Source organism: Eptatretus burgeri, chromosome 11 (assembly GCF_056783735.1).
Source record: "Eptatretus burgeri isolate ZD-2024b chromosome 11, Ebu_testis_v1, whole genome shotgun sequence".
NCBI classification, from domain to species: Eukaryota; Metazoa; Chordata; class Myxini; order Myxiniformes; family Myxinidae; genus Eptatretus; species Eptatretus burgeri.
In genome coordinates, this window is record NC_140971.1 from 48,988,612 (window position 1) to 49,012,289 (window position 23,678).

Genomic DNA, 23,678 nt, shown 5'->3' on the forward strand with positions numbered 1-23,678 from the left:
TTTGCGAGGTTGAGGGGACGGGTGCTGTGGACGGGTGCACGGAGAGCTTGGGGGGTATAGAGGCCCCGGAGACCCTTGTGGGGACACGAATCCCCAGTATGGTTGTCCCTGTGTGTGTGGTGCAAGGTGTGAGTGCGTCCCCGTGTGTGGAAGCGACCCCGTGTGTGAGTGGTGTGGTGGCGATGGTGCCAGAGTACGTGCTTCCCAGCACGCCGTGTGTAGATGAGGCACCGTGTGTGGAAGAGGCCGTGTGTGTGAGTGAAACGGCCAGTGTGGATGAGGCACCGCGGGTGAGTGCCCCCGCGTGTGTAAATAGTATGGTTTGTGTGAGTAGTGAGGCACACGTGAGTGAAACGGCCAGTGTGGATGAGGCACCGCGGGTGAGTGCCCCCGCGTTTGTGAGTGAGGGACGGTGTGTGGATGAGGCACCGTGTGTGGAAGAGGCCGTGTGTGTGAGTGAAACGGCCAGTGTGGATGAGGCACCGCGGGTGAGTGCCCCCGCGTGTGTAAATAGTATGGTTTGTGTGAGTAGTGAGGCACGCGTGAGTGAACGGCCGAATGCAAGGGAGACCGTGTGTGTGAGAGAGCGGTATGTGAGGGAGATGTCGGTTGGCATGCGGGAGCACGCAGCCGCGTCTCCCGGTGTGAATGTGATGGAGTGGACTGTGTGCGTCGTAACACGCAGGTGTGCGTGGGTTGAATGGAGGCGACGACGGAGACATGTAAGGAACGAAAGCCGGGTAGCGGCTGTAGCTGTTTCGAGGACCGTGCCGGGTTCACCCAGCAGTGAGCACGCGGTTCGTGCTGTGCAACGCACGAGACCGCCACGTGCTCGCTTGCGAGAGTGAAGTCCCGGTCCGGAAACGCCAGCGGTGGATTTGCCGATCCCGCGGACGGACAAAGTTTAGGCAGGTAAATGGATTTGGACCGGACGGGTTCTCCACGCGATCGTGTGTGTTGAGCTCCAACGGGCAAAGCACACGTGTTCGCGTGGGGAACCCCTCGAGACGTGGGGCTTGTTTTTTTTATGCGCACGGTGACGTCATGGCTGCACGTGGGGTTGGAATCCGGCAGGAGGGGTATCTCTGCCGGATGGTCCCGTCCAAGGAGGGACGAGGAACACGTGCAGCTGCATGACGTCACGGGCAGGTGCAAAGTGCGCGAGCTCTGAGTTGCCGCGCAGGTGCTGCGCATGGAAAAAAAAAAAAAAAAACAAGCCTCACTTTCGGGTGCACAGGATTCCTGGGCAAGGGGTGGAAGACCCCCTTACCTGGGCACAGGATGGAAACTAGTTAGGGGGAAGGGTTAGCTTAGTTAGACCGACTCCATGGGGCAGGGGTAAGTCCTCATGGAGTCCGTGGAATGGATTAGGTAGAGGGATTTAGTGAGATTTAGGTTGGGGAATTGATTAATGGGATTATTTGGAGACAGTGACAGACAGTGAATGTGTAGAGGGGACGTAGTTTAGCTACGTAGTGTTAAAAGGAACGTGCTGTAGTTTAAGGGACGACGTGGGAGCACGAGTTAGTTAGGGGAGGTAGTTAGGAGGATGGCAGAGTTCAGCGGTGAGTGTGTTGAAGAGTTGTTGGTGAGTTGTGAGGTGAGTACGTGTACATGTTGAGTGAGTGAGGCCAGCGGGTCTGTGTGTGTGGAGTGAATGGGGAATGCATGGTGCGATGAGTGATTGGGGGGAGGAGTGACTCCCGCCCAAGGGACCCCGGGGTCAGTATAAAGTGAGTTAGCTGGGTTAGTCAAATTGAAAAATGGAGGTCGTTTTGTTGTTGGTGGGAAAGTAGGCTCGAGACCCATTTGGAGGGGTGCAGGAGCCCTGTTGACGGGCTTGGGAGCGTGGCTGCGAAAGGTGAGTATCGCTGAGTGGATACCCCGGGCACCAGGCTAGTCGGCCGTGGTAGGCCAAGGGCCCGTGGGGGGCCGGGATAGCGTAGTGGGCACGGGTGCGCCTGCTTGGTGCGGGGGCCCGGGGCGCCATTAGCCGCGTGGGCAGTGTTGTGGGCACGGGTGACCCTCGGAAAGGGGCCCGGGAGGCCGGCCTGCCACGTGTGCGTTTCAGGGGAGGTGCCATGAGGGGCACTCCCCGGTGTTAGGGAGCCGGAAGGCTCGGAGGCAGTGTAGTGCCCGGGGGTGCCATAGCGGGAGATTCGGCAGAGGGTCGTGCCTGCCAAAGGGAGCCACGTGTCCTAGCCAGGAGACCGTGTGAGGGCACGGAGAGAAAATTGGGGGGCGAGGCCCGAAATTGTGAGGACACCAACACAGGCGACGGGAATCTGGGTTGTTAGAACCAATAGTTTAAGCGAGAGGCGCTTGTTGAAAGCCCCGGGGTAGTTTAACAGTTAAATGGTTAGGGTAGATTAGGAGATGTACCCCTCCGCACCATCCATCCCCTCGCTGTCGTTGTGGGCCGCTGGACCCACTTTGGGTTAGATCGCCGAACTCTGGGGAGGCCATTCTGAGGCTTCATTGGGCCTCGACACAGGATGTTAGCTCTCCCTTATTCCCCTCCGGGAAGGGAACGTAGGGGTTGGGAGTAGGCTAGGTGACAGGATAGGTTAGCCGAACAAAGACGATAAAGGGGGTTAGGGGACGATTTATAGAGGGGAAGTAAAAATAAAAACAACAAAAAAATAAGTTGGGGCTAAATTGGGGTTTGACAAATTAAGGGAGTGGGTATGTACAGTGACAGGCAAAGGCGATAGGTTGGGAGGGAGACAGGTAGGTAGGTCCGAGCCCGCCTTCCAAGTGGCCAGCACCACCGCACTCCCTCCACCAACCTCCACTGAACAGCAAAAGCTGGCCAGCTTCATCTGCTGGCTGTGTGCTGCAAGGCCTGTGCCGGCCGGATCATCTGCAGCTGTGGTACTTCAAGGCCTGTGCCGGCCAGTTCATCTGCGGGCTGTGTTTGCCTGTAGCGGCCTTCTTCTGCGGGCTGTGTTTGCCTGCTCACCTTTGCCATGCCATGCCCACTGCCCACGTTCACCAGCCCCGTTAAATTTTTGCTTTGCCCCCCCCTGTTCATTTCCATGTGCGCCAGGATCAAGGCAACAGTTTGCAAGCTGCGAGAACTGCCCTGTTGGCAGCTGCAACACGGGCCTGCAGTGGCGGCCCGTGCACCGTGTTTGTGTTCATCCATCCATTCGTTGTGCTCATTGCGTGTGCCACTTGAGCTGGCACGGAGACTGCGTTTGTGCAGCCCAAGCACCGTTGTGGTTCGCTGAGTTCAGTTCAAAAGGGAAGGCCTTGGACTGCGTGTGAGCAGCCAGCCACGTTCCCTGTCACCTGCATTGTTTGAGCCAGAGACTGCATGTGGGCAGCCTGGCTTCCTGCTAACTGTTTTCTTTTGCAGAGTTCAATGATCCTGGGCCATGGTTTAGTGTAAAATTTGTAAGTTAAGGTTAAGATGTACTGTACATATGAGTGCGCCCCCGGCATGTATGTCTTAGCGCCGGCAATTTTATTTAAGTCGTCCGTGTGAGTGAGTTTGTTTAGGTAGTTACGCAGCCCTCAGGTTATTTATTTTGGGGACACGAATACCATGAATGTCGCACTCAGGGATCCGTAGGTAAAGTGTACTAGGGGAAAACTACACATGATGGCACACGAAAATTTGACGACTCGGGACGAGTCTGTAAAAAGGGAAGGGGGTAGTGTTGTGGTTACCAGATTCGCAAACCACCATTCAGGTCCCTTAGGTGAGGTATCTCGGTAAGTGCATGTGTAGTTAGGCCCAAACCCGTTGTCTAGTGGGAATACATGTCATTTATACGTGCTGCGACTCTTCAGGATAGCCGTTTTTCTTTTACTCTCTTTATTTTGGACCAACCGCCATGATCACAACCACAACATCAACCACCGCTTCACCACAACCGTAGCATCGCCACCGTTCTTGCCCCGCTGTGGGTACCGGTGTTGGACTCATGCAGAACGCGCGTCGAACAGCGTGTACAAAATCACGGATTTTGTGCTTCAAAAACGGATCAAAAACGACACACGCCCACTTTTTGCCGTCCAATCGGTGAGCGAGGGGCGAATTGGCCCCGCCCCCAGGGCGATCGATATATGCAAATTTGTGGATCAAAAAGCCTTCACGCCCACTTTTTCTCGGGCCAATGGGGAGCGAGGTGAAAGGTCAAAGGGAGGGGGTCAAAGGCGAAGTTACGGGGGGATAAAAGGACGGTGTTCGTCAGTCAGAAGAGAGTCGCAAACGAGAACGAGTCGCAAAAGGAGAACGAGAACGAAAACGAGAACGAGAACGAGAAGGAGTCGGAACGGAGGGGACGAGTGTGGAAGTCTGGAGCCCGAAGCCTGCAGTGGCTGGAGAAGCTGAAGAGAGTCGGACGAGGGGGTGCTCGCGTCGGTGCCAGGAGCTGCACGCCCGAGGGAGGCCGGCAGCGCGACCTGGCCGAGGTGGAGACGCACACCAGGGATAATAAAGATCCTCTATACCCCGAGCATCAGCAACCCCCTCCTGTTTCCCCCCGCGCTGAGATAGTGCGACCAAGGGGGCCCCTTTTCCCACCCCCGACCAGACACCGTCCACGAGGCCCGCGGGTTGCGGGGCCATCGCCGCTCCGCGTCTCATCACCAGACGGGTAGGCCCGACCCGGTCTCGGCCTCAGGCCCGCCTCATTCTTGAGGTATTTCTTTTCCTTGGTTTTGGGTATGTGTTGTCGGCGCCGTCTGTGAAGTAGAATTGTATAAGTGTTGCCGTGTGCTCGGTAGTCGGTATTAGCTCTGCACTGTGTTTTCACTTTTATGTTTGCTTTTTGTGTAAATGGAATTGTGTTTTCTTTTTTTGTGTGCATTTGGTGGAATTGTATTTGTGTGCTTCCCGTGTGCCGCGAATAAATGTGCTTTATTGTTGAACTGTTCTCCCGCTTCGCTTCGTCTTTTCCTCCATTGAATCCTCATCTTGCTTCACGTAAAGGGTTGGTAGTGGGCTGAATACGCCCGATAATTAATCGAACCGTCGAGGTCGACGATAACACCGCTCGGTTATTCTGATAGTACGGAACGGGTCGCTTAAGTGGCCCGTGTCCGAAGTCGACCTGCGGCGAGGTGCGATCGCCCGGTCTACCCTCCGCGTGGGTACTTAGGTAGGTCGAATTTGGCGAGCAACCCTATCCCACGCGGGGGCTGATTGGCTCGATCGCGGTGAGACCGAAAGGTCCACCCGTGACTGGTTCCCGGCGTTAGTCCGAGAGGGTCACGACTGGATTGTCCGTCCGGTGGGCGACGTGCCGCGATTCGAGTTACGTGGCCGTTCGCACGCCGGCGGGCGCGGAATCCGCAACAATATATATATATATATATATATATATATATATATATATATATATATATATATATATATATATATATATATATATATATATATATATATATATATATATATATATAATCAATCAGAGCTGAGGCAAAGGCACAGCATTGATTCACCCTGTTCTTTATCTCAAAACTGTCAGAAGTAAAGTCATCAAACTGTGTAGTACCATGCAGGTTATCATGGAAGGAATGAATGAGACTGAATGGCTTTGGGAGAAGGTAGATTATGTGCAATATCTGATAGACACCTGTCTTGCTCATGGTGTCAAATGCTCTTGTGAGATCCACAAACACAAGATGGAGTAGTGTTTGCTGCTCCTTGCACTTCTATTTTAGCTGACATAGAGAGAAGATCATGTCTACTGTGGATCTACCTACTCTAAAGCCACACTGTGTCTCTGGGTATGCTCTGTCAGCAAGTTGATGGAGCCTCTTTAGGATGACTCTGGCAGAGATCTTCCAAGTGATGCTTCGGTAATTGTTGCAATCTTCCTAATCGCCTTTGTTTTTGTATAGTTTGATGATATTTGTGTCATGCATATTCTGTGGGACAGAACCATCTCTCCAGCAGAAGAGGATAAGGTTAAAGATGTATGAAAGGAGGAAGAGTTTTCCATACTTGAGAGGTTCAGTTGAAATGTCATCCTTGTCAGGTAACTTCTTACCCACAAGAGAGTGAATGGCCTTTCCAAGCACAATTCATGTGAGCTCTGCATCAAGCTCATCCATGATGGGTAACTGTGGAAGAGCATCAAGCACAGGCTGGGAGATAGTGTTCGACCCAGCAGACCATTTGCTTATTCCTATCACTGAAGAATTTGCCATCTTTGGATTTCAGAGGAGTGAATTTGGTAATAATAGGACAAAGAGGTCTCTTGATACCATCATACTATTTTCCATGCTCATTCATTTCACTTCATTTTACATCCTCAATGAGATTCACAGATAGACGTGCAATATGTTTCTGAAGTGCAACATGCTGGCTTTTGATTAAATTCGTCAGCAGAGCGACGGGTAGGCCTGGCTAGTTTTACTTAAAACATATTGGCAAAATTTCAATCCACATGCGATTCTAACGAAATAAAGTTGTGCCCCCAAGCTATGACGAACCATTTCCCTGTCATATAATAAAAGGTGTGATATTGGATGCAAAGCTTGACAGATTATTTTGAAGAGGTAGCTGAGCTTCTGAGTGTTCTTCAACCAGTGTACTGGCAACAAGTGGCATTCCAAATACGTGCATGCCCACTGCTCTCATTTTATATACAAGCAAAGAACTGAACCTTATGGAAGGGTTACTTCCCCCAACATTGCGATTTATAATGCAGGCTCACACCAGGTAACACGAAACTAAACATATTTATATAGAGAGAAATTAGGTGCTCCTCCAAAGGTGAACCCCCGTGACTATTAATTTATATTTTACTGCCAAAACCTTCTCATGTACCACCATGTACAAAAAAAATTCTCATGTAAAAAAAATTAAAATTTTATCCATTTAAATTGAGGCTGTAACATAACAAAACGTGACAAAAGTCAAGGAATGCAAATACTTTCTGAAGGCACTGTGTGCGTGTGCGTGTGTGTGTGTGTGTGTGTGTGTGTGTGTGTGTGTGTGTGTGTGTGTGTGTGTGTGTGTGTGTGTGTATACATTTGTAAATAAATAATATATACATATATCAAGAACATATATATATATATATATATATATATATATATATATATATATATATATATATATATATATATATATATATATATATATATATATATATATATAAAAAGCCTGGTGTTGGCTTAGTGGTTAGGGCGGCGGCTTGGAATCCTAGGGTCCTGAGTTCAAGCACTGTTTTCAGCTGAATTAACACCAGGGGGTTGACTCAGCCTGTCATCCTTCCCAGGTCGGCGAAATGAGTGCCAGTGTACTGGTCCCGGTGTATGCCCCGGTTAGAATAGGTGTACCATATCCCTGTGTGTCATAAGAGGTGACCAGGGTTGGCATCAGGAAGGGCATCGGCCATAAAAACATTGCCTCAAGAAAAAGCCAAACCCCTGCACAGCAGGGAAAAATGGCTGTAAAAACGGTTATATATACATATATATATATATATATATATATATATATATATATATATATATATATTAATATATATACATATATATATATATATATATATATATATATATATATATATATATATATATATATATATATATATATATATATATATATATATTGTTGTGGTTACCAAATTCGCAAACCACCATTCAGGTCCCTTAGGTGAGATATCTCGGTAAGTATATGTGTAGTTAGGCCCAAACCCGTTGTCTAGTGGGAATACATGTCATTTATGCGTGCTGCGACTCTTTAGGATAGCCGTTTTTCTTTTACTATCTTTAATTTGGACCAACCGCCATTGTTACCACCACCAGTCACAACATCAACCACCAACCACAACGCCGCTTCACCACAACCGCCACGACTTTCACGTCACACCTCGCAACCGTCGCATCGCCACCGTTCTTGCGCCGCTTGTGGGTACCGGTGTTGGACTCGTGCAGGGTGCGCGCCGAACAGCGTGTACAAAACCACGGATTTTCCACTTCAAAAACGGATCAAAAACGACACACACCCACTTTTGTTCCGTCCAATCGGTGGGCGAGGGGCGATTTGGCCCCACCTCCAGGGCGTTGGAGGGCGATCGCTATATGCAAATTTATGGATCAAAAAGCATTCACGCCCACCTTTTCTCGGGCCAATGGGGAGCGAGGTGAAAGGTCGAAGGGAGGGGGTCAAAGATGAGAGAGCGAAGCCACGGGGCTTATATAAGCGACCGTGTTCGTCAGTCGAGTGAATAGAGAGTTAAGACTTCGCGGGCGGTGGAGTTGGGAAGAAGAAGCAAGAAGGAGTTGGTCGTCGTCGTGTGCGTTGGAGTCGGAGCAAAAGGGGACGGAGCTGTGGAGAGGCGGCGAGGGCAGACGAGGGGGTGCTCGCGTCGTGCAGGGAGCTGCACACCAGGGAGGCCGACGGCGCGACCTGGCCGAGGTGGAGACGCTCGTCGCGGGACTCGAGGCAGAGTGGAAATCCTCTATACCCCGAGCATCAGCAACCCCCTCCTGTTTCCCCCCGCGCTGAGATAGTGCGACCAAGGGGGCCCCTTTCCCACCCCCTACCAGACACTGCCCGCGAGGCCCGCGGAGTTGAGGCACCATCGCCGCTCCGCGTCTCATCACCAGACGGGTAGGCCCGACCCGGTCTCGGCCTCAGGCCCGCCTCATCCTTGAGGGTTCTCTGTTCTTTTTCTTGGTTTTGGGTATGTGTTGTCGGCGCCGTCTGTGAAGTAAAATTGTATAAGTGTTGCCGTGTGCTCGCGTAATCGGTATTAGATCTGCATTGTCGCATTTGCTTTTTGTGTAAAATTGCATTGTGTTTCTTTTCTTTTCTATGTGCTTTTGGTGGAATTGTATATGTGCGCTTTCCGTTCATCGCGAATAAATGTGCTTTGTGTTGAACTGTTTCCCGCTTCGCTTCGTCATTTCTTTCATTGAATCCTCATCTTGCTTCACGTAAAGGGTTGGTAGTGGGCTGAATACGCCCGATAATTAATCGAACCATCGAGGTCGACGAATAACACCGCTCGGTTATCCCGATAGTACGGAACGGGTCGCTTAAGTGGCCCGTGTCCGAAGTCGACCTGCGGCGAGGTGCGATCGCCCGGTCTACCCTCCGTGTGGGTACTTAGGTAGGTCGAATTTGGCGAGCAACCCTATCCCACGCGGGGGCTGATTGGCTCGATCGCGGTGAGACCGAAAGGTCCACCCGTGACTGGTTCCCGGCGTTAGTCCGAGAGGGTCACGACTGGATTGTCCGTCCGGTGGGCGACGTGCCGCGATTCGAGTTACGTGGCCGTCAGCACGCCGGCGGGCGCGAATCCGCAACAATATATATATATATATATATACACACAAATATATTGTTGCGGAAATGGCCCTTAGTATGCTACTCAATATTGGATTACCTCAGATCCCCCCATTAAATGCATGTTTAGCCAGGCTGTTTGGTAAAATGGACGTTACATGTGTCGGGAGGTGTCACAGGCTATTTGTTTGTGCAGTGGTGGTGTGCCGAGGGCTTCTTCTTCTTCTTCCTTCCACTCTCCGGACGAGGCTCCGCCCAGTCGGTTGAGAGGGAGTGGCCAAAAAGAGGAAGTGAAACTAAGGGGAGGAGTTTGTCGGCTTCGTAAAGGGGAGGAGCCAGTGGGCAGCGAACGGAGACTTCTTGGAGTAGTTCAGTTTGGGGGAATAGTCAGTTTTGAGTCATGCTCGGGCTTCGAGGCGGGAAGGAAAGGAAAAGGTGGAAAAGAACTGAGAGGACCTGGCTGCTCTGTGAGTCTGGAGACGGCTTCGAGAGGAGGTGATCGACAGTTTCAACCTGCGTCTAACGATGGAGCCTCTGACTGTCCTGACTCACCTCACGGCTCGACGACGTTTTGGGATCCCATGGACCCAGCCTGCCGGAGCCCGGCACCCAGATTTGGCCTTGTCTGGTGAACAGGCCAGGCATGGACTTGTATGCTGGACCTTGTGAGAGACCAGCTGAAACCCATCATCGATCTGACAGTCTTGTGCCGTCGACCTTACGCGGGGTCAGAGCGTGCGGAGGCCGCATGCGGTGAGACAGAGGAGGGCGAGCGCCATTTTGCCACGTGCCGTGCTCGAGCTTGAGGGCTGGAATCCGTGGACATCCGCTTGTTACGAGCGACATTAGAAGCTTTTGACACTTTCCTCTCGTCCATGAAACATCACCAAGTACTCTGTCTTGTCTGCATGCTGTCTATGTCTTGTCTGCATGTTGTTTAAGGTATATCTCTTTTGGGACCCCCTCGAAACCTGAAGTTCCCTAGTTAAGAACGGGTTATAGATTAATTAAAACATTGTCATGAATGTTTTGCTTGTGTTGTGTTCCCTGATTTTCCCCAATAAATCTGGCTGATTGGCATGAAGTTGCCGGTATGGATTAATTTGTGTCGCGTCGAGGAACGATCCGTTCGATTGGTGTATAAAACCAAAGTGGTTACAGACTGGCAGAAAACGCTCAGCATCTGACAAAACCAGTCTGAAACCGGGGTCTATTTCCCCAACTGGTAAAGTCCAGGGGTACATTGGTATCGTGATTGAAGACGCGTGACCCGAGGCCTGTGCCGAGCCAGCCGGCATTATCAACCCCGGAGACGGTGGTGGTGAGGGTGGTGCCAAGACTCGGGTGAGAATCCCACCACCGCTGAATCCTCAACAATATAATGGACCCCTCCTACACTCCTCTAGCCAAAGAAACTGCTTAAAGCAACCCAAGAAGACTGACACAAGGTAAGCACTATGCTGTTTCGAACCCTTCCCAGAGTTCCGATTTATATATTGACTGCTTTTGACGTTTGCACGTGGAATATACTTGAGAGCCTCATTGGAATGCGATGCTGTCTACGCTGTCGCTGTTGATTCACCAATGTGATGAAACTGGTCCGGTAGTTGAGGGGGTGTGTAGCATTGGGATTATCGTGTGTGTACTATTTGTGAACATCTTTATTATTATTGAGGAACTCTGGGAAGGGTTTGAAACAGCATAGTGCTTACGTTGTGTAGGTCTTCTTGGGATGCTTTTTGCAGCTTCTTCAGCTTGAGGAGTGTGGGAGATGTCGATTATTGATATAATCCGAGCCAACTGGGTTTATTTGATTCGGTGAGAGCTGATTGGCTGTTCCCTCCATTCACAGGTGAGAGATGTGGGTGGATCTTTAAAAAAAAAAAAAAAAATATATATATATATATATACATACACATACATATACAAATCTATCTTTAACCAAGGAAATACATAGAAGCAAACAGTTCCCTAAAATGCATCAGCACAATGTCTGAATTTGGAAAGCAGATGGCAGTCACAGTATATGAGCACATTTAGATGTTATATTGAACATATGATGATCGACCTGATGTTGGAGTGAATAGTAAAGGCAGTTGCAAATTCAACTTCCATGAAGGCAGTGTGTGATCAAGTTGATGGTACTGTGTGATGCAAAGCCCAAAACAGAAGTAAAAATAGATGTTGCCATCGAGTATTGCTAAAAAACTGCTTTCTGTAGCATCTGTACAAGCCATACCGGTTTAGATTTGTGGTCATTCGTCGCCAAAGGATCACACCCCTTCAATGTGGAGTTTTGCAGTGCGATGAATGGTCTGAAAGAGAACACAAGCCTTGCAGAACAGCATGATCCCAAAAAAGGATGCCCAAGACAGCCGAGTAAATCCCACTCAGCCTGGAACCCCAATGAATGCTAAGCCGCTGAGAATTTCCTTGTTTTGAAAGGGGAAATCTTCCCAAGTGGAATGGTAAAGCGATCACAGTGGCTTCATCAAAGCCTTCCTCCTTGTTCTGCTACATCTGTCCTTTCTGGTTGGTTATATATACATACATACATACATATATCTCGCACTCGATGTCCTCTCACTCTTTTCAACAGTTTCACACATTTTATAGTTGTGCTCCCCATCTCCCAAGGTCCCATCACAAGGCTGCCCACAGCCTTGAAAAGCCTCGACCTGCCCAGGCCTGCCTCTACTTGCCTGGGCAAATCTTTGCTCAATCAAGAGTCTGTACAATCATCCTGAAACGATAATATAATTGATGCTGACCAATGGCAAGTTGCTAGTTATGCACAGTTTTTACAACAGTTATTAACCCAGTTCACATTTCTCTACTCCTTACTTTACTCTCGTTGCATATACCGAACGATTATGTGCCAAAACAATGACAAAAAAAGCGTAATCAGAGATTGCAGACCCTTGCTCAGACTTGTTTTGCGTGGTGCTTGTGTAGTTTTGTGTAGTGTATTTTGTGTGGTGTGTTACATAATTAATAAGACATAATTACAACTGCCACTTAAAAACTGCTGGCAGTGATGACCTGGTACCAAGACGTCCAGCTTTGATGTAACTCCACTTTGATTCGACACTTGACCCTGACCCATGACTTTTGTTATTATTCAATTGAATTGAGGACGGGATTAAAATAAATTAACTTCAGATCAAATGGAAGACCAAATAGGTACAGTTCTGCAATGGAGTGATCAGAAGGAAGCCAAACAAGCAAAAAGCAAAGATGAAGTCATCAGGAGGATAGGATTTGAGTTTCAACTGCCACTCCTCTACCGTCAAAGCCAAGCAGACACAGCCAGGTGAGTCTTAGTCAAAAAATAAAAATAACAAAGAACCCAGATTCAAAAAATTAAATAATTCTGGCTAATAGACCATGTGTCCGACCAGGTAATAATGGTACATGGAGTAAATTCTAAGCCCCAAAAAAACAATAATTACATCAAAGCAGAACATCACAATGAAATGCAGAGATTGGACTGTTGGTCACCCCTCCACGAGAGGCATATCCATTTTTGGGTTATTGGGACTATCTCGTTCTGAGATCATTTTGGACATTCATCATTATTCTGAAATTGCTTCTCTAACAATATTCGAGGACATGATAAAAGTTGATTGTTTTCGTGATTTTATAAATGTAATGAATAAGACAATATAGAACTTACATCAGTTGGACTGACTTTTTTTTTTAACTTTGTTTGACTCTGTTTTTATAGCAATTAATCCCACATGGTGACTGCAGAAATGTCAACATGTGGAGTGAAAAGGCAATTATAACAATGAGGTTGAGAAAAATTCCCATAGCCAGTGCCCCCCACGAGCTTGCCACAGAAGGAGGGATTCTGCCCAGTGTGGCTTTGTGACCTCGGCGCAACTGCATGTCCATCAGTATGGCTTCCAGTTGAGTGATGGTTGCCAACACAGAACTCAAGTGGAAGAGCTGGTGGCTGTGGCCTGCAAACAATCACAAAGCGACCACCATAGAGGGACAATCATGTGAGAAAAGGAAAGACAAACAGTTTCTTTTGAAGTCAAGGTGTGTGACAATAGTTTTGCAGAGAAAGGCTTACTTTATGTTCTGCCAATTCACAATGTCTATGTATCATTTAGGTTTGTAGAGGTTAATAATATCTTGCAACTTAACATAACCAACTAAATTCAAACATAACAAATATGTTGGATGGTTATCTTTTCACCCCTGTTTGTATGTATGTATGTTTATCTGCCTGTGAGAAGGACAACTCAAAAAGTTATAGATGGATTTGGATGACACTTGATGAACATTTTGGGTGCATTCCAAGGATGATTTGATCGATTTTTTTGTATAGAGCCAGATGTAGATCTGGATCCTATAATTTTTTTTTAATTACTAAGTCATTCTTCACCATTGTGGGGCCAAAAACGATATCTCAAAAAGTTATGGACGGATTCGGACGAAATCTGATGGCAAATTGGGTGTGTGACAATGATGAATTGAGTCGAATTTGGTGAAGATCTGGATCCGGATTCGGTAATTTTTTAAGTGCTTCTTCACCATTGAGCGATCGGGCCAAAATGATATATATAATAGCACAAAATCTCAAAACGCTGCGGATGGATTGTGACAAAGCTTGGTGGATGAGGGGTATGCGATAAGAACAAGCCGATTCGATGTTGGTTAAGGTCTGGAGGCAGATCCAGCCTATCAGTGGCCGACAAATTGTAAACTGTTCAGCCTGGCAGAGGCACGTGCTCCACCGAGTGCCATTCAAGTTTTATATGAATGTGTCTGGAATGTATCCAATCCTGTCAATGCCTGAACTGTCGTTGATCATTTCCCTCCAAACTCTTCCATTCTTCCTCTGCCCCTCTTGGCTCATCTGACTCATTATGTTCATCTCAAGAGCCATATTTGTCTTGCTATTATGAAAGAATGACAGCAATGTCGCAAAATATGGCTGTTCGCACAGGTCTGCAATTTATCATCTCACAAAAGAATTGAGCTGACATCTCCATGGCACCTGATATGAATTCCATCTGGGTTTGCTTTCTCATAAGCTGTCTCCGTCTGTCTCTGTCTCTGTCTCTGTCTCTCTCTCATCCCATCTCATATGCAGCTATCCTAGCCATCCTCTGGGCCTTATTACACTGAATTCTGTGACATGGCTGTTGCAGTCAAGCAACTTGCTTTCTCAATAAAGAAGAAGGCAGACCCAACAAAGGTTCATCTGTAAGGCTTGCAACGAGTGTGTATCCATTCTAAGGCAAGCCAGAAAGCATATTCTTGCAAAACTCAAGGCTGAATTTTCAAACAAAACTCCTTCCCCAAATTAGTGGTGGTGCTCAGTCAATCCATATCTGGTGTTAGATCCTTCTCCATCCACTCACATCAAATGGCAACACCACCAAGACTGCTTGAGATTCAAACCCTGATTGAGATAAGACATAAAGCTTTCTTTATCAAAATTCTGTCGATAGAAACTTTCACTACAAGGAAGGTTTTATTTTTCATTCAACAACAAAATACATAATGCATTTATTGCGACACCCCACAGTGTACATTTATTGGAATAGGTCTACGAGGAACAGACCTCACGTGGTGCGAGAACCCACCAACATAATCAAAGCGGCCCGGCGCGAGGCGCTCTGGTAGGTGCAAAGTGAAAAGGGTGACGGTTACAGCAGCCAGCAGCAGATGCACACAGTGACTTGGAACTGCCTGGTTGTACGTGCAGCCTTTTCCTGAGCAGAGAAACATCTACCGAGTGCACACACAATAAACAAGTAAGTGCAGTTCACTGTAGAACAATGGCCTCCTTCAACTTATGTGGAGGGGTGTTTGGCATCCTACTCACTATGCTTGCAGAATGCAGGTTTGTGAATGTGAACAGCCATGGCAATTGAGTTAAGTCGAAAACATGCGGTCCAAAGTGTAAAACTAAGCTGCTTATATTTAACAATATAGACAATAATTCTGAATATTTTCAGCAAAACCACTGATAAGGCATGTGAACATAGTTCAACATGAATCATTAACATATACTCGTTGGACTACAAGTCAAGGTGTGCAGAATGATTACCCTGTAGAGGAGAGGAATGCTGTCATAAAGATAGGGGTACGTGAAGGCCAAAATCCGAACCGCTTTGCTGAGTCTGGGACTTTGTGGCTCGGTTAGCCTGAAAGAACAAAAAATAAATAAATATAAACATAGCATTCAACAATGTGGAGTATTGTCGGGGTATATTGATCACAGTGGATCTGAGAACCAACACAGACTCACTCACTCACAGACTGACAAAGCACCATTATAATAGCTTTCCGTGTGCCTTTGGGAACATGCGAGGCTACAAAATCATCCAATACATTTCATGAAAACACATCCTAATAGTTTGTGTATCATAAAAGTTAACGTGTCGAATCACTGTCATAAATTAATTCACATGTGAACGAGCAAGATACCCCGTCACACAAACAAACCTCCTTGATAAGGAGTGGAGATAAGACAAGTCTGGCCCTGGATAACAATATGCAGATGCACAGACAGACACAGGGCAAAGAGACTGCACAGATTACAGATGCAACATTACTCCTCTCCAACTTGGACATAATACACATTAAAGGTAAAAAAAAAAAAAAAAATCAATTTGTGGTTAAATTTGATGTAAAAAGGATATGATTAGACAACTTTTTCAAACCGTGCCCAAGGCCCGTTGAGCATGCTAGTAGAGCCTGCAGATGAGAGGCAGATTAAGATATTTCAGGGTTCGGGGGCACAAATAATATCGGGGGTGCCCACATCCTATTAAAATATGAATTTGTCAAAATGCATTAATGAACAGATCCCATTGATATTTTGATTTGGTTACTCATATCCAATCAGCTCCTCATTCACCATCGAACCAACATCATGCCTTTAAATTACCAGTTTCTTCCAATATACATGTTAGGAAATGTTGACCGAAGGCCATTTTACATTAAAACCTGCAGTGCAGCTAAAAAAACTCAAAAAAAAAAAAAAGAAAAATCGGTTACAGATTTGTCCGGCTCATCTCGCATAGATAATTTGAACTGTAAGAGTTCATCAGGAAAAATCTGTTCCAAGTCATTGGGATAAACTGTAGTAAGTTCAGCGACACGCCTGTGATTATCAACGATGTCCATCAAGTTGTGTGTCGAACAGCACTCCAAAGAGGTCGGTCAGCCAGCTCTAAGCATCCAGTCGATGATGAAGACTTGCTGATAACTCATCAATCACAACATTAAATGTCTCGATGCGAAACTTTTAGCTTCTCTCAAGTAAGGTCTCGCATTCTTCTCATTCATCTGAAAACTTTTCTTTTTCGGGTACAACTGAGATAATTTGGTACTTTTGTGAAAGTTTTGCATGCGTTTTTATCAACATTTTCAACATTCGGGAATTGTTCTTGCAGAAAAGCCACAAATGATTCAAATGCTCTGAGTAACTGAACTGCTGTATTTAGGTCGATGCCACTTTTCTGTAACTGCAAGATGGTCACTTTAAATCGATGAAGAATGGTGTGCCAAATTTGTACCGTAAAAGTTGTTTCTAATTATTGTTCCATCTTGCTCTGCAATGAAGTCGCTTCCAGTCGGGGGTTACGCGAATGGTTCATATCATTTGACAGATTTTCCATGCCTTGCCGATGTGTATCTTAGTTCTGACACAGAGCTTGTGTCAAATCTGCTCGACTGCTTCATCTTGTATCCGACAGACGTTTCAGTGTAAAGAACGCCTGGCTAGCATCATCATGTAAAACCGGTGTCTCCAGCGACATGTGGATACTGAGCAGAAAATACACAGTGACTGCAGAAACCAGAACAGAAATGAACAGCATGTGAACAGCTGTTGTTAACACTGTTAACTCTCACTAAATTTAATGAATGGACAGCACAAGGAACTAAGTGGGTTTCATCGATTTAGATGTGCCTGCAGTGCCTGCAAACCATTTTGTCGTCCTGACATATTGCTGGCATTATCATACGATCGTCCACAGCAATTACAGATGTCTAAACTCAAGTTGTCATTGCAAGTACCAGTACACAGTCGGCAAGGATTGCTCCTGTGTGATTCTCTAGTGGCTCAACTCCAATAAATAATTATATAATTTTCCCTTCTGAATTACAAATTCTGAACATGAAAGTCAGCTGATCGTTGTGATACATCTTGTGTTGAATCCACAATCACTGAAATTATTTGGCGTGTTGCAGTTCAGCAGTTTCTAATTTTCTGCCTCATTATATCATTGAGTTCTTCACAAATACTTGATGACAGCTAGGAGGGATGACCTTTCCCCTTTCCTCCCAATTTTGCAATATGATCTTAAAAAAAAAATGGATCAAATTAAGCAATCGGCTGCAAAGTCCTCAAATAGTTTGCATTGTGTGGTGACCGTCATCAACAGCTCATCATGGCCACGGATTGCCAGTCCTCGCTCACTTAAGAACCTGATGACCGGCTACAACACGCTCAAGGACATCTTTCCAATCCTGACTCTTTGACTGAAATTGCTGAGCGAGATCTGCATCAACTGTGTCTGTTACATTGGCATACCATATCCATGTCAGGATGCAGATTTGATGGTCCAAGCTGTTCTCATGTTCATAAAGATTTCCGTCTCAGATGTTTCCAATCACTGATTCCTTCAGTAAAGGCATGTGCTTTGGTTGAAAGAAGTTTGCAGGCAAAACAACAAACATTTCCAGAAGCAGGTGAGTAAATAAGTCAGTCCCACATGACAGATTCACTGTTGTGGAGCCGAGAAGAAAACAGATCTTCAGACAGCATCGGTGTCTTTTCTCCTATCACTCGAGTTGCAGAACAAAAACGTTTTAGGTGTTTATTTTGACAAGCAGCTGAACCCTTCACAATCCAAAAACTGAAACTCTCATAAATGTTATTTCGCAATGCAGGATTATTGCTGAATCAATCGGCTTTGATTGCATTCGTCTCACTAGCAATCACTAGGTCCATTCCCATCCGCATCTGCCCAGTCATCATCGTCGTCTTCATCTTCATTAGCAGCTTTATCTCATCTATCTACATCTCTCTCTCTCTCTCTCTCTCTCTCTCTCTCTCTCTCTCTCTCTCTCTCTCTCTCTCTCTCTCTCTCTCTCTCTCTCTCTCTCTCTCTCTCTCTCGTTAAAGTACTGATGGATTGTCGGTCTCTATTGTAGTGGTACATAACTTTTTTCTTGGGCCACCTTGTGGCTGTGGTTGTCAAACTGTTCCAAAGGTCGATTAGGAGGGTGAAATTAAAGTAGACCCTCAGAGGGGCTATAATAAAGTTGAACTGCATGTGGATGCACTGACTTCACACACACACACACACACACACACACACACACACACACACACACACACACACACACACACACACACACACACACACACACACACACACACACACACACACACACACACACACACACACACACACACCCTTCAGAAAAAAACACTGAGGTTGTTGAACTTTAGCAACTTAGACACGAGCACAATCCCCTTCCACCATGTCAAAATGTCCCCACCTGGACCAGCAAGCCAGAGTGACTGTGATGAGGGAGTTGCAAACACTGCAGGGCACGTAGACATGGTGCAGCAATGAATTCACCCACTTATCTGGGAAAACGTATGCTGAGTATGCAATTCCAGAACCTAAGGACATGTGCAGTGAAATAGTTAACCTGTAAGCAGTCAGATGTTCTGCAATTACAAAAGATGTTTAATAAACAGTTAAAGTACATGGAACACTCCATTCTAATGAGTATGCTGCATTACTTCTCACAATGTTGATCCCCAGACCAGAGCCATGATTATGACAACATAGACCATGGTCTTCCACATCATGACTGACTATACTGAATGCGTTATCGGTGTCATAGAAGCAGCACTTACCAAGGCTGTAGAGGCTCAGCGCAGCGTAGTCAATGAAGAAGCAGATGTGTCGTGTGAAAACTGACATTGTGTTGAAAGTGTGGGCAAAACTGGAGGCAAGAGGGTAACCACAGCAGGTAACCATGAAAGCCATGGCCGGCCAGGTATACGAGTCTCTCCAAATGTCATTAGTTTGTGTAAAGACAAGCAATCGCCACAGGAAATACCTGTTGACACAGACAAATGAAAAATAATAGATGAACAACAATATGCTTTCACAACTGACATGTGTTTGGATTTCGTCGAGAGATTCTCCCTAACTCCATCCCCCCTCCCCCACCATACACACCCTCACAACTGGCATGTATGACATCCCCAGCCCCAATACCTCTGAATTCTTCCCAACCTCCCCTTCCCCAGCAGTCAACGATCATATGCGGTGTTTTCAATTTATTCCTTTTCCAACTAGTACATGAAGTTAGAAAACATTTCTAGTTTGGGAAAACAAAAATCCATTTCGTTGTTACTTTGAAATTTCAATATTTAATCTGATTTGACACTGCCATTTGCTTATTTCTGCACAACAGTTTTCGAACTGCAATTTTAGGATCATTAAAAATATTAATTCTGAGTGAACACAACTAATTAAATAACATAATTATCCAAATGAACTTACATAAACTGTGAAAAATTGAAACAGAAAATATCTGTCTTGTGTTATTAAATGGGACCCAACAAAGAAACAAGAGTGCATACCTCCACCAAGCTGAAGAGTTTACCTTTTGTCACCCACTGATAGGCCAGATCTGCATACGAACCTTAACCAAAATCAAATCAGCTTGTTCTTGTCACCGAACCAACTCATATATATCTGGTGTTGGCTTAATGGTTAGAGTGGTGGGCTTGAGATCCTATGATCCTGAGTTCAAATCTCACTCGGCTGTTGAATTAATACCAGGTGGGGTTAACTCTGCCTGTCATCCTTCTGAAGGTTGGCAAAATGAGTGCCACATGCCAGCATGCTGGTATCCTGTGTCGGAGTGGCGACCCGTCCAGGATCGTGTCCGATAGCCAAGGAGACTGCTTTGGCAGCATCAATGCTCTGCACAGAGGATGGTCCCAATGGATGGATGGATGGAACCGACTCATCCACTTCGTTTTGTCATAACTCGTCCACAACTTTTTGAAATATCATGCCATATATCGTTTTTGACCCTATCTCTCAAAGGCAAATAATCAATTATAAATATTTCATATTCTAGTGTCCGGATCCAGATCTTCACCAAAATTTAATCGAGTCGTCCTCGTCACACACCCAACCTGTTCATGAAATTTCGTCCAAATCTGTCCATATTCTTTTGAGATATTCTGCTCACAGACAGACAGACAGACAGACAGACAAGCCGGTAGGCGGCGATGGGTCGCCGAGCATGGAAACTATAAGATATAGAGCAAAATGGATGTCATATCGCAGATAGGGAATCACCTTAAGATTATGCATATCAAATCTCATCCAGTTCCATCTACTGATAACTACTCGGTATCAATTTGAATGAAAAGTACCGAAAATGCGGTTTGAAATCGGAAATCCCCAAAGTTTGAGGTGGTGCTGTGGTGAACGAAGATCTAAATCGAAAATCCGGCTCGATCATTTGTGCACAATGTATTCCAGACGATTAGTGTGAATTTTCATGACCATCCGACCATAACCCTAGGAGGAGTCGCATTTGGCGCGAAGGCCCCTCCAGCTCTCGCATATTATCGATTTTTGCACTAATTGACCTTTGACCCCTGACCTAAGCGAAATCGGTCAATATGTCCTGAGTCAAAGTTGCAGTACTCTTTGAGTACCATGAACCTGCAAAGTTTCATTCGTATCGATGCACACTCCTGGTCGCTTGGGGGCCTTCAATTTTCGCCAATTTTCACGCATACCCTAATTATAGGGGGCGCTGCGGGTAAAGTATTCCATATATCACAAAAACCGGAATACATTTGATAGAGCATCACCTGTAGATCATTCGCGCCAAATTTCACAACCCTATGTGGGATAATGGCTTTCGGAATTGATTTCGTGTGAACGGTACCGATTTTGAAGGTTTTTCGGTTGTTGCTAAGGAACCAAAGCGTCCCTAGCAACCATCACAATTTTCAAAGCACGAGGTCATAAGATATACCTACCACCCGAGTTTGGTCAAAATCGGCCCACGTTTACTACCAATTACGCTGATGACAAACATCCAAACAAACATCCAAACAAACAGACAGAATTTCTGACAATAAGGGTCTCCTATTTCGGCGACCCAACTGCTGACAATAAGGGTCACCTATTTCGGCGACCCAACAGATAAATAAACAGGGGTGAAAAGCAACTTCTGTCCACCTTTGGTGGTGAGATAAAAAAAGAAAATCTTTCTCCACAAAAAAAAAGTGGCAAATTTTCAGCCACAGTAAAACACTCGGCAGTTGACAAAGTGAAGAACAAACTCCTTCACCACATTGATTACATTTGCATAGATCATTGATGAATGCACTATGGCAAACAGATGTCAAATATCAAGTGGTCACGTGTGCTGTTTTGATGTCTGTTGTTGGCCAGCACATACATCTCTACACTTCCACACTATAGCAGACACATCGGCTGCATCTGTGACAGTGCACATCTTGGAAGAATCAAATGGTTGTAAATTAGACCCAAAACAGACGGCTGCTTGTGCGTTTGCTGGAGCTGAAAACTTCTCCAGAAGACACGATGGAGTCCAATCTTTGCTCATAGAAAAGTACAATGAAACCATCTAGTCCAACTATCACTAATGTGAGCTACAGATCTTCGAAGGACATTGAAGGAACGATAAATTTACTGCCTTTTATTATGTTCATTCTTAACAAGAGTCCAAAACGACTGAATGTCTTGTGGGGGGGGGGGGGGAGGAATAGAGGATGCTCTTGGACTGAAGTTAAAATTAGTCTCACCAGGTAAAACCCCGCCAGCTTTCGCATGATCGATCTCTGATTGTAGTCTTGAAATGACTGCAAAAGTTATTAATGGCTTTGGAAAGTATCCAACAAGACATGATGGATCTGAGTAATGAGGCTGGTGAGACTACTTTTGCAAACTATATTCAGATAATGCAATTGTCATTCTCTCTCTTTGTAAGCCTCCTGTTAAAAACATTTGGGTCAATAAACAACAGCATCCAAGGTGTCTGCGACAACAGTAGTTGTTCTTTGGCCAGCACTAAAAGCTACTTCGATCAATCAGAGATGTATCCATTGAAAACATACTGGAAGAAGCAAAAACTTAAGTCCAGAAGTGGGATAAAGAAGGCGATATATTTAAACCCTAAGTGATTGTTTTCTAAATTACCATGCCAAATTTTTTCCCCACCAGTCACCTGCAGCTGTTTATAAAGAATAATGTTTATGAATATATCTCTGAAATGCCAACATAAATACAACGTTGTTTTTCAGTGAAAGCCACTCAAGGTTTCAGGGTTGTATACATAAGTACTGTAGTTTCTCTCTGCTACCATATAACATATTCCCTTTCCCTTTCCCTTTCCCTCTCTCTCTTTTCCGTTGTCCCATCTTTGCTTTACCCCCTCCCAATACAGTGCAGCACCCTTCTCCCACATCTCCCCTCTCTCTGTGTCTCTCTTTGTCTCTCTCTCTCTCTGTCTCTGGACATATCCGGATGGTATTTATCTCCAGACGTGTCCCGATGAGGGGTTTCTCTCCAGTCAGCTTGGCTACAGACGCATCCGGGCAGTGTTTGTCTCCGGACATGTCCAGACGGTGTTTGTCTGTGGGTGGTATTTATAGTATGACTGGTAGAAAATGGATTTCAGACATTATTTTATTTCCATCTTCACTGTTATTTGATGCAGAATCATTTTGATGAGACACTATGAATTGTAATTAATGCTCCACCGCACGTCTGCCTTCCCTTCCTCATCTTTCTCATCTCTCTCAACTCCCCCTCCCCATCCCTCCCCTCCCTCATCTCCCGTCCCTCTCCGCCTCCTCTCTCTCTCCTCCTCCCTCCTCCTCTCTCCCGGTCCCTCCTCCTCTCTCCCGCTTGCCCCCTCCCTCCTCTCTGCCTCCTTTCTCTCTCTGCCTCCTTTCTCTCTCTGCCTCCTTTCTCTCTCTGCCTCCTTTCTCTCTCCCCCTCCCCTCTCTCCCCCTCCCCTCTCTCCCCTCCCCTCTCTCCCCCTCCCCTCTCTCCCCCTCCCTCCCCTCCCTCTCACTCTCTCCCAGATCACTCAGTATTCCTGTTAGCGAAGCGAAGGGTGGTATTTGCAAGTGATCAATAAAACATTCCACAAGAGTAGTCACTCGTTCGTGAAAATTTTGGCTCAATCCGACAAGTGATTGCGGAGAAAAATACTAAAGTTCTGTGCAGACAAACAAAACAAACAGACAGACAAACAAGCAGTCATAGACTGGTACTTACGAAATCGTCAACGTCACCTCTGATCTTGTCTCATGAAATCTGTCTCTTGAGATTCACCTCACCTCACTTCACCTCACTTCACC

At 46.0% G+C, this 23,678-nt stretch overlaps 1 protein-coding gene across 1 annotated transcript in view; it reads right to left on the reverse strand.

Moving 5' to 3' along the window:
* LOC147017029 (membrane progestin receptor gamma-B-like) overlaps positions 1–23,678 on the reverse strand; it is a 47,558-nt gene that overhangs the window by 3,799 nt on the left and 20,081 nt on the right. The window contains exons 5-9 of the mRNA XM_085847958.1: positions 19,164–19,369; positions 18,797–18,923; positions 15,330–15,426; positions 14,863–15,007; positions 11,499–13,224 (exon numbers count right to left, since the gene is read on the reverse strand). Of these exons, the coding sequence (XP_085704084.1) occupies positions 12,959–13,224; positions 14,863–15,007; positions 15,330–15,426; positions 18,797–18,923; positions 19,164–19,369 (841 nt within the window). The 3' untranslated portion in view covers positions 11,499–12,958. The remainder of the gene's footprint in view (positions 1–11,498; positions 13,225–14,862; positions 15,008–15,329; positions 15,427–18,796; positions 18,924–19,163; positions 19,370–23,678) is intronic.